A 16488-nucleotide genomic window follows, 5' to 3' on the forward strand; every position below is an offset into this window, starting at 1 on the left:
ATACTAATCTAGATGGACAAATGTCCTGATTGGTTTAATGCAGCTTCCCATGCTCTTATTTAATTCAGCCTTTTATTCAGAACCATGAGGACTAGAATCTTACTTCATTTTCAAGGGAAAAAGCCATATTTCAGTGGTTGAGCATCTGCTTTGCATGCAGAAGGTCTCAGGTTCAATGCCCACCGAAACATTTCCAGGTAGGGTTGGGGGATGCCTTATGTCTGAAGCCCTGAGAAGCTGCTGCCACTCAGTGTAGACAGCACCCAGCTATATGGACCCATGCTCCTGTTCTAATGCAGGCTTTTTTCAGGGCTAGTAGCCCTGAAAAAAGCCTGCATTAGAACAGGAGGACTATAGCTTTTTTCAGGGGGAGGACTATAGCTCAGTGGTTGAGTACCTGCTTTGCATTCAGAAGGTCCCAGCTTCAATCCCCACTGGCATCTCAAGATAGGGCTAAGAATGTCCCATCTGAAACCTTGGAGAGCTGCTGCCAGTCAGTGTCTGCAATATTGAGCTAGATGAACCAGTGGTTTGACCCACTATCAATCCAGAGGTGTAGGTGGGTGGGACTTCGTGGCTCTGTCCTATGTATTATGTATTTGATTTACAGCCCATCTTTCCTCCAAGGAGCTCAAGGTGGTGTACAACAGCCCTGTGAGGTAGATTGGGCTAAGAGTCAGTGACAGGCCCAAGGTCACTGAATGAGCTTCCTGGCTGAGTGGGGATTTGAGCCTTGGTCTAACTACCACACAACACTGCCTAGTATTACTGGGTGTCAAATCCATACCGATATTCTTGGAAAGGTTTCCAAATCAGACGCTGGTCCCTTTAAGAGCTGTTCCTGCTTGGTACGGTCTCCTAGCAACCCAGTGGCTTTGTTTCTACACAAGAACCAACCACCATCTTTGAGGTCTGGGTTCTTTCCTTCCACTCCCCCACCCTCACTGCTGGCTTTCAGAAAGGGAGTTACAACCCCCCCCCCGCCCCTACTCTCTGCAATGTCCCAGGAACAGCACTGCCCAGACGCAACAGTCTCCCTTGAGAAAAAGGATGGAGAGGTGGGGCAGAGGACCTCTGATTACTACAGAGTGGAGCCAACCTTGCCTCGCAGATTCAACAACCCTGGATGGTTCAGGGGCTACAGGTGAGAGGGATGGATGGTGGACACCTGCTTTTCAAACAGATGTGCCCTCCCCTCAAGGAATCACCAGGTTGGGGGGGGGGAGAAGAACCTTGCCTCAAACTCTGGAGAGCAGCTGCCACTCAGTGCCTGCTTTTTTATTTTGGTAAATATGATTAAATATCATTTTATCATGTATATAAAACAAAGAGAACAGTTATAACAGATGCAAATTAAAACATGAAAAATGGAACTACAAAGTAGGCACATAACAAATCCAGTTGCACAGGGGTTAAAATAACGAAACTGCTAGTAAAGACTACTTCCACATTTGCCAGGCTTGTCCTGAAAATGATGGTTCTGCTGTTTACATCATAAAGGAACGCCAAATCATATTAAAAGTGTCTGGAAGTTCTAGTCCCTGTTGGAATCACAAATTATATGTAATTTTCTCCATTTTAGCTCTGTTCCAGAGTGAGTGGCACAGAGTGTCGAATGCCAGTTTTGGGGGTTCCCCACCCCCACTGAATTGCAATTACTGTCCGAGCTGCCAAGATCCTATATATGACCAATTCTTCTGCTAACATTGGTTGTCCTAATAGTATTAGGAAACATGTGATTACCTACATTCAACTGGAATCCTGTCTTTCAGATTTAAAGAGCCCAACCCACTGTTCAGGACCACCAACATGGACTACGGTGGGAAACCCCCCACGGTGCATGAAATGCCGGTATGAGCAGTTTTGCTGACTTGTTAAGTTGTGCCACAGACAGGTTCATGGTCCTTCTGTTAATCCAGAGCCCTAGAAATCATGAGACCAAAGTACACCTTAAGAACCACTTGATCTCTTATGCTCTACCTCAATCACGGAGGTTATGTATTTTATTTATATCCCGCTTTTTTTCTTCAAGGAGCTCAAGGTGGCATACTTGGTTCTGCCTCTTCTCATTCTCCACAACAACCCTGCAATGTAGGTTTGGGTGATAGGCAGGGCCTGGCCCAATGTCATCCCAGTGTGCTTCATGGTGAGTAGGGAACTGAACCCTGGTCCTAGTCCGACAACTTTAACCACAACATTGCACTGCACTGTACATGTCCCCAGTTTCTCCTCCTAACATCCTTTTGAGGTAGGCTGGCTCAAGATCACACCCAGTGCTTTTCATGACAAGTGGGGATTCGAACCCAGGCCTCCCAGGTCCTACTCCAGCACACTAACCACTACACCACACTGGTTCATTCAGCCTTTATTAGGGAGGACCTGCCCTGTGTAACTCCCTGCCAGTGGAGGTTTGGTAGGAATCATTTTTTTTCCTTTTCTTAGATGTCTCCTTAAAATGGTATTATCCAGACAGGCCTTTAGAGCAGTGTTTCCCAACCTTGGGCCTCCAGCTGTTTTTGAACTACAATTCCCATCATCCCTGACCACTGGTCTTGCTAGCTAGGGATGATGGGAGTTGTAGTCCAAAAACAGCTGGAGGCCCAAGGTTGGGAAACACTGCTTTAGAGCATGGCTTTAAAAACCCCCAATAAGTATGTATTGATGTTTTTACAAGAAGATAAGCAGAAACACCAGCAATTTTGTATTGCTGCATTTTTAATGGAAGTGTGGCCTACAGATATTATAATAATGAATAAAATATCATGAGTTGCTCCATGAGAAGAGCACTCAAAATGCAGCTGGAACTTTACTTCTAATTGTCCCCAAGAAAGAGGGAAATTGCCCCTTAGAAAAGGACCCGTTCTTTGAGAGAAGTTATCCTCATTATGATAGTCCTCTAGGGAGCCATAATTTTGGGTGACATGGGCAAATTTAGGGACATGGACAACTGAGTGTGCATGAAGCCCTCTATTGATGGCTACTAGCCAAGGTGGCTACGCTCTGCCTCCATAAGCTAAGAGGCAATAATGCTTCTGAATGTCTGTTGCTGGAAAAACCGCAGGATGGGAGTGCTGCTCATGTGCTCTGGTCCTGCTTGGGAACTTCTGATAGTGGACATCTGCATGGCCACTGTGATGACAGGATGCTGGACTAGATATGCCTTTGGCCTAATCAAGCAGAGCTCTTTTTTAGATCCTTAGGTCCTACGTGCTAATTCTAGTGCTGGAGTCAGTATGCCTCTGAATAAATTGCTGGGAATTGCCAACTGGCAGAAGACTTTTCCACTAGGAATTCTGCATGTGAGTTTCCCATAGTGTGCCTCTGGTAGGACACTGTGAGAACGGGAAACTGGACTGGGTGGCCCCCCTTTGTTCTGATCCAGCAGGGTCTCCTTATGTTCTTATATAGACTGCAGGGTGACCTCCCTGCCTTCTAGGCAGGAGTCAGTGTCCTTAGTGCACAGGTTCCTAAACAAAACTTTCATTTTGTTTGCCTAGAGGGGGTTGCCTGTGGTCTGAGCTACTCAGGGTTCCAGATAATCATTCATATCCCACTTTCTTCCCAACAGACCAGCTTCCATGTTTCCCCACATGCCTTCTCAAACCACCTTGTGAAGTTTGGCCCATACCGGAATACCGGGATCAACACCAACACAGAGAAGAGCTATGTGACTGGCGCAGAAAACTTCATCACCTGCTTTGACACACTGAATTTCCACCCCAGTTACAGGACTGGGGGGCCATCCTTTTGCGAGTAGGGGACACCTGGAAGCCAAGTTGCTGCCCATTTAAGCTTTCACTCCTTCATCCTAAGGAACGACACCAAGGAATGATTATGGAAACTGACTATTTTGAAGCTCCTGAAAAAACAACTTTTTTCCTGTGGCTCCCATCCCTAGTTTCAGTGAACAATTTCTGCTTACATGCTCCTCTCTATCTAGAAAACTCTTGAAGGCTTCAACAAGTGGGGTTAAATGGCTTTGGATTGCATCCATGGCAAAGAGCTTGCAGAGAATATCATTGTTAGGTTTAATTAAGGTTACCATGTAACAATAGTATTGTGTCCATCATTAAAATGTTGGGAATCTGCAGCAATCTGCATGTATTGTCTGCCTTCACAATTGTGGAAGGGCTGTAGCTCATTGGTGGAACATGTTGAAGGTCCCGGGTTCAATCCCTGCTGGAATCTTCAGCTAGGGCTGGGAATGCTCTGCCTGAAACCCTGGAAAGGCTTTGGAAACTGTGGGAAGACCAGTCATTGTAGACAATACTGAGCTAGGTAGGCCAACAGTCAGAGCTGGAATATGGCCACTTACGTTCCTATTTGATTCAGAACAATGAAATCCAGAAACTTGGAATAAGTTTACCTGTGAGATTACCTTACTCCATAAATGCTCACACGACCGCATCAACCTGTGAAACTGGCACTGTTACAGGTGCCACATAATACTCATTCCCCATTTGTAAGAAATCCATCTTTTAGTATGGCAGCACCTACACTCTGGAACACCTTGGCTATTGATACCAGCCAGGTGCCTTTCCAGCAGGCTTTCCTTTTGTTCTTCCTCTGCTGTTGGGAGCTAGAATGCCTCTGAATACCAGTTGCTGGGAATCATTAGCGGAGAGAGTTGCTCTCTTGCTCTGGTCTTGCTTGTGGGCTTCTTCCCATTGGGGGTTTTGGTTGGCCACTGTAAGAACAGGATGCTGGACTAGATGGGACCCCTCTGGCCTGATATAGTAGGCTCCATTATTGACTGGGGTACAGAATACAACTGTTCCTTTCCGCTCACACCTTAAGGGGGTGGACAAAGCCCCTTTAGAAACAGCCTGAGTAAGATAAACGACAGAGGACCAAGTGGTGGCTGTGGACCTAAATCTCTCTGAAACATCTGAGACATTAAAAAAGAAAACTTTTTGTTTCATGGTTCAAACTCTGAACCCAGTTTATTAAATCTTATAAATGTATGAATGTACACCATTTCTTATATACACAACAAGTTCAAAAGTGCTTCTTCAGTCAGACAGAATTGAAACCACAAGCTACAAAGTACTGCAATTTGACTGATGAATGCAGATGCACCCTCTCTCCCCGCCCCCCGCCCCGAGGGTCCCCATAAACTGATCTGGGGGTTTAAAGAGCAATAGAAGAATTTATAGTAAAGGTTTATAGTGAGAAGAGGCAGATTGCCATGAGGTTTCAATGTAAAATGAGATGTGAAAGCAGCATTTTTTAAAAAAAAAATATACAGACTAGTGGGAGGGGGGGAATGCAAATTCTGAGATGCAACCACTTTCTGCTATCACGTTTACCTTCTATGAAGGAAGGCAAGAAGTAACTTCAATATACCTGCTCTTGGAAAGAAACACTTGACTCTGTGGAAGTGTCTAAGACAGCTCTTGCCAACCAGGTGCCTTCCAGAAGTTCTGGACTACAACTCCCATCAGCTCCAGGAATGTCTTACTCCAGCAACATCTGGAGACCCCACAAGTTTTCCAATCCTGATGTAGTACAATGAACATGAACTACAGTTCTCTGCAGTTAGGGGTGCTCTATACACTGTTACAAAAAGACTCACTTAAAGCACTTTTTAAATAACTTAGAACAATCTTTAAAAACGGGGGGAGGGAAGGGGAATCAAGTCCATGTAATAGGTGACAGATTCCTTCAATGGAAAGATAGACTGTCTGCATTTGTCCCAAATTCTCTTTCCATTTTGAATACTTTGAAGACTACGACACTCTGGGCTGCTTAATAAAGATTACATTTTCTTTATCTGATAAGGATAAATCTCTTGGTCGGGGGGGGGGGCATAAGTTTTCCACTGTGGATGAATCTTGAGGTGCTGAGTAGGTAAGGGGGTTGGGCTAGATGACCCTTTGGATTCCTTCAAACTCTACAATTATAAGATTCTGTCCTTGTAACTCAAGGATGATGCAGGGGAGGGTGAGGACAAGAACATTCACCCCAGTCTTCATAATGTTGCAACAAAATCCTCACCCCTTCCAGCATGGAGATTAATCAAGATGTCAGAAAACCTAACTGTAATGCAGACTTTTACCTTAAAAAAAACAACCACACACAGATGCTGTAAAAAATAAAGCCCTTACAAACTGAAGTCCTTGCTTTTCACCAGCGTGCATACTCCATAGGGGTTACACCTACAAATTCTGCACAGCCTTCCTCTAAATCTTTCTGGGCTTGCTTCTCTGTTATCCTATCCTGCCCAATCAAGGATTCTCCATCTGTCGCAAGCTATAACAGCTGCTGGGAACTTTACTACACTCCTCCCAACTGGTGTGAAGCTCCTGGGTGTTCCCTTCTTCTACCACATCAGGGAACTCAGCACGCAGGGACACTGTGCTAACTCTGACCCCTTGCTCATTAGCTGTGCTGGGTACGTGCAAAGGAAGACCATGGCTGGAGTCCCTCCTGCAGCAAGGCTCCAAAGGTTTAATATCTGCTAGGTTGACTGCTTCATTGCATAAATAAGCTTCCTCTGTTTCCCCTTGCCTCTCAGTCAAAAAGGGACAAGGCCCTCTTGAAGATACATCTGCCTCTTTAAATCTTGCCTGACACCTGGATCTTAGAACTCCCTCTCTCTGCAGTCTCACCACCTGCCTCTTACCAAGCAAATCTGATACTGGGACACCTCCCTGCATCTTGAATGACAGATCTTCACCCTGCCCTTTCCCCACAAGCACAGGGTTTTTTTTATTCTGAGTGCTTTTGAGGCCTGCTATAAACTTGCTGGAAACTTTGAACTCATATGGGTTTTTCCTTTTGAAAGAAGACAATGGCTTAAAGTAATTTTGTGATTTAAAGTTCTCAGATTTGCCCTTCCCAGGTGGAATGTTTATTTGGTCAAGCTTGCTATCATAGCCAACCTTTCTTCGAACCACTGCCTGTTTTGCAGGTAAACCGGATCGTTTTGTCTGCACAGTACCTTGACTGCACAGATCCCACTCAGATGAGACCACCTGCATGTCACAAAGAGAAGCATTCTGCATTGTCTCTTCTTCAGCCTTCAGAGAACTTCTCAACACAACCATAAGTGGACCTGCCTTCTTTGCTTTTTTACTCCATTCCAGCAAGGCATTGCCTCCGTCTCTAAACAGCTGGTGCTTGGCTTTAGATATGGCTGTTTGGGGTTTATCAATTTGCAAGTTCTCAACAATCCCATCGGCTCTGGGTACTTCTGTGGAATCTTTAGCCTTTTCTGCCAAGAACCTCTGGATTTCTTGCTCGATGCTGTCATCACTATCCATGGAACTGCTGTTGTCTGTCAGGGATGTGGCAGCCCAAAGACACTGATTGCTTTTTGCTCCATCCCGAGTTTTGGGCCCTGCCACTGACTTAGTGTGGCATTCCTTTTTAAATTCCAACACACACTGTGTGGCTTTTGGACTTTGGGACTTCATGATGCTTCGGGGCCCTTTCTTTGCAACCTCTTCCCCAAAGTTTATTCCACAGCTCATGAAGCAACTCTTCAGCAAGGTGGGAGCTTTGGGTTTGCAGTCTGTTTCTTTATCCTCCAGAATCTGCATCTCTGTCTCACTAAACCGGACTCTCTTCTTGCACGGGATTCTTTGGTCTTTGGGTTTTTTCTTTAACTTTCGCTTGGACCTCAAGAGGTCCTTGATAGCTGTGTCCAAGTCCTCATCACTGTCCAAAGAACTGCTCTTATCCTCTATGATGTACTTCTGTTGACCCCATGCCATGCTTTTAAAAAGTTCTCTAGCACCAAGCTGTCCTTGTGACAAAGGGTTTCCAAAATCTATTAAACTGGCAATGGTTACAGCATCTTGTTGGCAGCTAGCCACTGCCCCTCCAACCTTACTGTTTTTCAGTATGCTCAGACCACCTTCCCCTTGGGGCGTATTTGACAGCATCGGTTGTGTGCTTTGGTCTCGCTTGCTTCCCGCCTTGGGTTTCCTTTTTTGACTTGGTGACAGTTTTAATGGTTGCCCAGAGAAGGGAGGAATTTGGGCAAAGTGTGAGACCCCTTCATTTTTTGCTACCAGGCCTCCTGCTTGTGCTTTGACCGCCAAAAAAGTTCTTATTTCTTGCTCAATGCTGTCATCACTGTTCACGCTGTGGCTGTCACTTTCAATTTGAAAAGGCAGCACACTCTGGGAGCAGAATGAAGGATCACTTGTGGCGAACGACTTGCTGTTGCTGCTTCCTGTAGGGAGAGGTAAAATGGTCTTGGAGATGTCCAGGATGGCTTCTGCACACATCAGCTCAGCAGCAGTGTCTGTCCTGCAAGAGGCCTGGAAGGTGAGTGCACACTTGCCAAAGTCATCTTCCAGAGTAGGGCCAACATTGCCTTTCTCTGCTGTCTTGCTGCAAATGGCATCCAACTTATTTAATTCTGCTGCTTTAGAGCAGCTTTGCCTCCCCTTCCTGCTCAAAGCTTTCCTGGGGATCTCTGGCAATGCACCTTTTACTGAACGGATCATCAACCTGGCGGATATATCTTTTATCCTGATGGCCCCAAACTCTTCCTTTGGAAAAGGAGCGTGGCCTGCTTTGGAGTCTGCTGCCTTCCTGGTTTTCTCCAGCTGGTACAGCTGGATAGCTTCTTCAATGCCATCGTCACTACTTGAATCAGAGATGTCTATGCTTTGAAAGGTTTGCTCTTCCCTGGCTTTCCAAAGTGTCTGCCTTTTCTTGCCTGTTCTGCTTTGTTCCAGGATGCAGGAATGACCAGCCAAAGGTGTTTTCAAGGTTGTTTGGCCTGTTGTACTGAAGTCACCAAGCTCCTCTCCATTGGTTTTTGACTCCTGTTTAGAAGGAGCATTGGCACCTCCGAGTTCCAGGTGGTGCCTTAAGAAGAGCGGCTTGCCCTGCTCTCGCTTCAGATACCTTTGCTGACTTTCTCTCCGGTTCCTAACTGCCAACTTCTCTTGGGTCTCTTTCTGGTGAAGTTTCCTACTCTCCAGTGTTATATCCTTTTTTCTTGATTGCTGTTTCTTCTCATTTAAGAATTGCTCTATCTCAGCTTTGATGCTCTGTTCAAAAGAGTCGTTGCTGCTCACACTGCACGGGGAGGGAGCGATATCTCCCTCAAAGTAATTGGGGGAACAGGGGCACTGAACCTCATTCAACTTCACATCTGTAGGGAACAAACTACAATCTGCATTGTCTACACTGTGCAAACTCTTGGCCTCGCTTGGCAGTGGTGAAATGCACTGGCCTTTGTTTTTTAGATACTCTTGGATGGCCTCTTCTATTTCTCGGTCAACGGAATCATCACTGTCAGAATTCAGTGAGAGAGGGCCAAATTCTGAGCTCTCTTCCACCTCCATGCCATCAGAGTCGGCAGGACAGTGACTCTGGGTGTATTCAATGTGTTTCTGCAGCGTCCTGCCGCTGACCCTTAGCTTGGGGCTCCTGACCTTGGTTCCCTTCTGCTTTTTCTGCATAAGGCAGCCATATTCACTGCAGCTGGCATCCAAGGATGCCTCTTCGCTCTGGAGGTTGTTAATGATCATCTGGACTTTGGCACTGACAGCTGTCCTAGCAATATCATCTTCGGATTCTGAGAAGCAGATGGGGTACCTGCAGTTCCTCGATGGGACAAAGGGCTCCCATGTCCTCTGGAGGGCCACCAAAGGGGGGGTGTCCATGAGAAACATCCTAATTGGTAGCAAGGAGGCCCACTCAGGTACTGGTTCTCAGGCAAGTTGTTACACCATCCTAACACAAAAAGAAAGAAAAGATGCATATTAACACAATGCCACAGTTATGCAGAAAGCCAATGCACTGAAGTTTCCCAATCAAATTCTACATACGACATGTTCTATATTAACTAATACCCTTTCAATAGCAGATGAAGGGCTGGTAAGTCCTATCTGGAGATGCCATTGAGGATTGAACCTCCTGCATGCAAAGCAAATGCACCACCACTGACAAAGTCACAATCACAATTTCTAAACTTGTACCTGTACATGTAAATTAGGATATGCAAATTTAGGGAAGGGCCACAGCTCAGTAGTAGAGCACATGCTTTGCTTAGCTCCAGGTTCAATCCCCTATGGCAGTGGTGTCCAAGCTTTTTTTCAAAGAGGGCCAGATTTGATGAAGCGAAGGGCTGTGAGGGCCAACCAAAGTTGTTGACTTTTTAAAGGATTGAAGTTATTGGGCTTTAAAAAATTATTTTACCTCAAAGTTGTTGAGCTTTTTTTTTAGGATTGAAGTCTGTTGAGGGTTTTTTTTTAGGATTTTACCCCAGGAAATAAACTGCCACAGAGGCCAGATTAAACCAACCGGTGGGCCGGATTAGGCCCCCAAAACGGACTTTAAACATGCCTGCCCTATGGCATCTCCAGGTAGGGCTGGGAAAGTCCATCTGGATTCTGCCAATGAGTGTGGGCAATACTGAACTAGATGGACCAGTTGCTCTGGATCTGTAGAAGGTAGCTTCCTGTGCACCTGCCTTGCATGCTGAGTCCCAACCCCTGGCATCCTCAGGCAGGGGCGAACCCTGGAGATCCGCTGCTGCTGCCAGTCAGTGCAGACAGTACTGAGCTGGACGGAACCCAGTTGCCTAACTCAGCACAAGGCAGTTTTCAATGAAATCCTGTGTCCTCAAATACACGCTAAATATCCGCTTTAAAGAGCGAGCCTCTGCAGGCGGACCCTCGCCCTGAAGGGTACGGAGCATGAGGTGTTTTGACGCACGTATTCGCCACACCTCGCTTCAACGTGTATTTCGTTTTCGTTTTTTTGTAAGTCGCTTCGAGTTGACATAGCAAAAAAGGCGGCAAATAAACTTAATACATTATTATTATTATTAGTGGGGGAAACGCTCCCCCTCCCCCGCCCGCCTTGGGGCTCCCTTCCCACGCCAAACCAGCACTCTAAAACCGCAACAGCCATTGCCTGTCTCGCTCGCTCGCCCCGCTCCCGTCCCCTGCCAGGCCCTCCTCCCCTAAGGCCTCGTTGCCAAGGCAAACTCCCGGGCCTACCGCCACCGCCAGCAGCCTCCTGCGCAGTACCAACCGGACCCGGGCCCAGCCGCCTCCATCTCCCGCCCTCCGCTACTCGTTCCCCAGCCTCACATCCTCGGATGGAACCCAGCTCCTCCACCTTCTCCGCAGTCGGCACCGGGAGGGACAGGAGGGACCGCCTCCCAGACTTATCCCGGGGTCCCTTCCGCCGCCTTTCCCCCTTCTTCTTCTGCTGCTGCTGCTGCTGCCGCCGCCGCCTTCGCTGGTTCAAACCGGCCCGGCTGTTCCCTCCGCCCGTCCGCCCGCCCGCCCGCCTTCCTCCCTCCGCCCGCGAGAAGAGAAGGAGCGGGGAGGCGGCGGCGAAGACGGCGAGACCCGGGCTGTGCCTGTGGCGGGGAGAGGTTGGCAAGTAGAAGAAAGGCTTAATGAAGGCAACCCCCTCCCACCACAGGGAGATATTTGGGGTGGGGCCTTCTCCCCCCCCCCGTCTGCTTTCTGTCTCCCTGTGCCTCAGTTACCCCCAGATGCCTTCTCAACCTTTACTTCCTTTTTCAAAACCATTCTTCACTTTTTTTCCACTCTGCTTCAGTTTTACCTCTAACTCCTCTTCCTAACGTTTATTTTCTCTTTCTCCACTTTTTTACTATTTCCACTCCTGACTTTCTCTCTGCCTTAGTCAACCACAAAATGCTCCCTCTTCCTTTGCTTTCCTTCCTAAATTTCCTTCTTTCCTTCCTTTTTTTCTAAACCTTTGCTTTAGTATTCCATTCTGCCTCAGTTTCTCCTCAGAATGCATCTTCTTCCTTTTCTTTATTTCCTTCCTTACTGCAAAATCTTTTCCTTTTCTTTCCTTCCTAAACTTATTCACCTCCTTTCTTCCTTTATTTCTTCTGCACTGCCTTAGTTTCTTTCAGGCTGCTTCCTTTCTTCTCCTTTTCTAACATTTCCTTCCTCCCTAAATCTATTCATTTATTGTTTCCTCATACCTGCTTCCCACCATAGTTTCCTGTTCTTCCTTTTCTTTCCCTAACGTGCATTTATTTACTAATTTATTTATTTCATTTCAGCTCATTTTCTCTCAAAAACTCTTTCTGTTTGTGCAGATTTACTAAATTAAAAATTTATGGGGATCTGCCCTCCCCTACAATTTCATAACAATATTTTTTCTTTGAGTGACACTCAAAGACCACCAAGGAAATTGTGCAAAAGAGAATGTGCCAAGGGCAAGATAGCTTGGACCACTCTCTGATTCATGCCCCCAGCCCCAGGTGAGTCACATCAGAGGGCTAACTTTGGAATAGCTATCTGAGAACAGTTGAATATATTCAGTGTTTGTTAATAATAATAATAATAATAATAATAATAATAATAATAGTAATGCTATTGCTAGTATATGGTAGAATTTAGCATTTGGAGTATTACGGGAAGGTGCCAGGCACAGTGTAAAAATATAGGCAGAGTCAGTTCTCCTGTTCAGAAGATTGGCTGACAGAGGTGCCATCAAAGAACAAAGACAGGTGATGGCAGGGTCATTACCCTGACAATAGGTGAGAGACAAAAAGTGTCAGAAAGAAAGGGGGTTGGAATTCATCCCCAAGCTATATGTTAGGAAAAGACAATAGCAAAGCTGGGAGAGGACGTCGCCAGGGTTACAGGGGCATGATGTCGCCATAGGAAAAAAGATGCCCTTTTTACACAAGGCTTGAGTACTGTTAGAATAATGGTTTTTGGGAAGAAGAAGGGAGGGGCAGAACTCCATGTGTGCTGGCTGGGAGATGCTGCACCAAAAGACCAGGGAACATGTCTGGCTGTGCTCTGGGCCCAAGCTTGCTGAACTTAGGAGGAGAGCGACAAGAGACATTACTGGTATGTAATGTTTTGCACCCCCTCCACCTAAACTCAGGTGTAAATATGTGTGGATAAACCATATTTCTTAAAAACACTACAGTACAGAAATACTACAGGATTTCTTAAAAACACTACAGTGTCCAAAGGAACACAAACCCTGGTTAAGTGCCAGGAGCCCTAGAATTTTGCTACTGCTTGGCAGAGATTGAGGTGGCCTGTAGCAATATGCTAGCTGTCTCGGCCTCAGATTCTGGTACAGTACCCATCAACTTCACCATGCACAGAAAAACTCAATTACTACAGCTATAGAACTACATCACCTAGCTGGATTGTTGACCCTCAAATTGAAACACAATATGAGGAACCAGTGCCTCCATCTCAAATTGCTTTCCTGGAGTTATAATTGCTCGTGGGAGGAATTGTTTCCTGTCTATTCAGAAGCTGCTAGTTGTTTTTCCCTCCTATGTGAGGTCACTTCTCCACACACAAAATACATAAAGGAGCAGAGATCTCGTGATATAAATTACGGTAACTTCAGAATTAAAGGTGCTGGCTTCAACTTTGTCGTCTCTCCCCCCCCCCACCCGACACTAAGAAGAGCTTGTTGAATCAGACCAAAAGTGGTCCATCTAGTTCAGCATCCTGTTCTCACAGTGGCTAAGCAGATTCTCCTTATAGGAAGTCCTCAAGCAGGTTCTGAGCAAAACAGCAACCTTTGCCTCCTCCAGTTTCCAGAAACTGGTGTTCAAAAGCATTACTGCCTCCAACCATGAAGGCAGAGCATAGTCATTGTAGCTAGTAGCCAATAATAGCTTCCTCCACGAATTTGTCCAAGCCTCTATGGCTTTGTTGGTTACAATTTACTTTCCAGGTTAAATTCAAGAAGCGGCACCCCTTGCAACAAAGGTGCAAATGTGTTGCTCTCCGGATGTCATGGACCACAGCTCCCATCAGTCCCAGGCAGCAAGCGATGAATTTAAAGTCCACAGAATCTCTGGGGAGCAACATGCTGGTTACCCCATCTATATACAATTTGGGATATTTGAGAGGGAGTATTATTGAATCCGTATGCACACTGTAGTTTAAGACCAGAAGATCACTTCTTCAGGTGATGCCTCCTTGGGCATCCTTGGGTGTGTGTGTGGGGGGGGGGTGTCCCTCATCCAGAAGAGAAATATCAGAAACTGGGGAAGGGGTTGTAGCTCAGAGGCAGAGCAGATGCTTTGCATGCGGAAGGTCCCTGGTTCAAACCCCAGTAGCATTTCCAGGTGGGACTGGGAAAAATCTTGGAAATATGCTGCCAGTCAGTATAGACAATACAGATTTATTTATTTATTTTAAAATTAATACAGTGCCTGCTCGTAAAACATCTAAAAGCTGTTTAGAACATCTGAGTTAGATAGACCAGTGGTCTGATTTGGTAGAACACAGCTTCATATGTACGTAAGGGATTTCGACTCTTTTAAGCCCTATAATTTAGGGGATCCTGAAAAACAACAACATTTATTTCACCAGGGCTTCATACTTTAGAGCCTGGACTCAAAAGCTGTTAAGTAGATTTTGCTTCCAATGTTTATTGATCTTAGTTGCTGATGTTTTATGGATCTGGTTTAACAGTTTTACTCTATTCTATTGCCTTGGTTGTGAGCCAACATGGAGGTTTATTATTATTATTAATTTTTATTTGGTTGAAGGTATAAGTTTATAAACAAATATGCATGTACACACATCTGTGACATCCATACTTTATATGCTTGCTGTGGGAAATGGGTTTAATTTTTTCCTGTAGCAAATGTTTAAGAGTTGGGGCAGGCAGGAGATTCCGACAGGCAGGTTTCAATGACCTGGCTGTCATTAATGATATCCCATCAGATATTTGAAAGGAAGCAATTCAGGCAACGGAGTCATTCCAACATGCTGCCCATCATATTCTGTTGCCTTTGGCACTGGGAAGCAGATGGTCAGCTGTTTTGACAGGGAGCTGGTTCCAGAAAAGATCAGTCTGGATTAAGCAAGCCTGATCTGCTCCTAAGGCTGGGAAACAAGCGTGGTATAATCAGCAGATCCTGACAGGTAGCGATTTCTGCCAAAAATGTTGCCTAGCTGATTTTTTACTACCCCCAGGCCACAATTTTTATTTTTTTTTAACAAACTACCATTCTTGACCATTTCTCCAGAGCAAACCCATTTTAGATAATTGATTCTTGCCCCAGGCAAAAGATGTTATAATGGTCCAGGGAGCAAATTATGTCAGGTATCAGTTTCAAGCTAAAACGATACCTGTCCAATTCTGCTGGACAAGCAAAAAGCCAGATTATTGTGGGCTTCCTGAAACATTTTTTTTGATGGGCGACTGTGGGAAATAGGATACCTGGTCCTATGACTCTACCTTGGCTTCTCCTTGTGAGAGCCAGTGTGGTGTAGTGGTGTCAGACTAGGATCTTGGTGGACAAGGATCAAATCCCTACTTGGCCATTAATTCCACAGGGTGACCTTGGACCAGTCACTGCCTCTCAGACTAATCTACCTCACAAGGTGTTGTGGGGATTAAATGTGGAGAAGAATCATGTATAACACTTTGAGCTCCTTGGAGGAAATAAGGTGGAATATAAATTTAATAAATAATAAAACTACAGGCTTAATTGCCAGGGCACTTTGTACCTTTTTACACCCCTCAAGCGGACGCTGGTGGTGCTGTGGTCTAAACCACAGAGCCTAGGGCTTGCTGATCAGAAGGTCGGCGGTTCGAATCCCTGCGACGGGGTGAGCTCCCGTTGCTCGGTCCCAGCTTCTGCCAACCTAGCAGTTCGAAAGCACGTCAAAGTGCAAGTAGATAAATAGGTACTGCTCCGGGGGAAGGTAAACGCCGTTTCAGTGCGCTGCTTTGGTTCGCCAGAAGTGGCTTAGTCATGGTGGCCACGTCACCCGTAAGCTGTACGCCGGCTCCCTCGGCCAATAAAGCGAGATGAGCACCACAACACCAGAGTCATCCGTGACTGGACCTAATGGTCAGGGGTCCCTTTACACCCTTTACACCTTACACCCCTTTACACCTTACACCCCTCAAGGGCAATGCTCTGTGAAGCTCCCTTCTCTCAATTTTGCAAATCTCATGCTATCAGTCTATTCTGCCCTAGCCAGACTCCACCTGGGGTTCTGGGTCCAGTTCTGGGCACAATAGTTTAAGAAAGATACTGATTAGCAGGAGGGTGTCTGATATGATGAAGGATCTGGCAAACAAGCCTTATGAGAAATGGCTGAGGGATTTGAGGATGTTTAGCCTGGAGAAGAGGAGATTGAGAGGAGATATGAGAGGCATCTTCAAGTATCTAAAGCAGTAGTTTTACAACCAGTGTGCTGTGGCATCCTGGGGTGACTTGAATGATGGTCAGGGATGCTGCGAGCAACACTGGCCGCCATCCGGCCTTCCTTCCCTCTCTCTTCTGATGGGGAAAACCCCCAAGCTTCCAATGCAAAGCCAGAAACTCAGACAGACAAACAAGATTCACCTCTCTACTTTTTCATCTCTCTTTGTGCTATGTGATGCTGGTTGCCATTGGAAGATTGCTGCCTGAGTGTGCACCTCTCTAGCCCATCTCTATGATCCCAGCTGCTGTGGGGAGGCCTGAGCACTAAGTCACTGCCAGTTGGGACTGTTAGGAATCCTGTTTCAGTTTTTTAAATTGGG

General features: G+C 46.0%; 2 protein-coding genes across 5 annotated transcripts; one reads left to right on the forward strand and one right to left on the reverse strand.

Moving 5' to 3' along the window:
* Positions 1–855: 855 nt before the first annotated feature.
* PIERCE1 (piercer of microtubule wall 1) lies at positions 856–4098 on the forward strand. The gene is made up of 3 exons (XM_081847275.1): positions 856–1144; positions 1773–1851; positions 3569–4098. Exons 1-3 carry the CDS (start codon positions 999–1001, stop codon positions 3755–3757), a joined length of 414 nt encoding a protein of 137 aa, XP_081703401.1. The 5' UTR covers positions 856–998; the 3' UTR covers positions 3758–4098.
* An 812-nt stretch (positions 4099–4910) lies between these two features.
* Positions 4911–12246, reverse strand: PPP1R26 (protein phosphatase 1 regulatory subunit 26). Of its 4 annotated transcripts, none has more exons than XM_081846952.1 (2): positions 11092–12246; positions 4911–9699 (listed from the first exon to the last, which is right to left on the reverse strand). In XM_081846952.1, the coding sequence occupies exon 2, from the start codon at positions 9636–9638 to the stop codon at positions 6228–6230; it is 3411 nt and encodes a 1136-aa protein (XP_081703078.1). In that variant the 5' UTR covers positions 9639–9699; positions 11092–12246; the 3' UTR covers positions 4911–6227. The 4 variants fall into 4 exon arrangements, with proteins under 4 accessions (XP_081703078.1, XP_081703076.1, XP_081703077.1 ...); XM_081846950.1 differs by having other exon boundaries at positions 11064–12246; XM_081846951.1 differs by having other exon boundaries at positions 10971–12246.
* Between the last annotated feature and the right edge of the window lie 4242 nt (positions 12247–16488).

The sequence above is a fragment of the Podarcis erhardii genome (genome assembly GCF_964252035.2).
Source record: "Podarcis erhardii genome assembly, chromosome: Z".
Classification (NCBI taxonomy): Eukaryota; Metazoa; Chordata; class Lepidosauria; order Squamata; family Lacertidae; genus Podarcis; species Podarcis erhardii.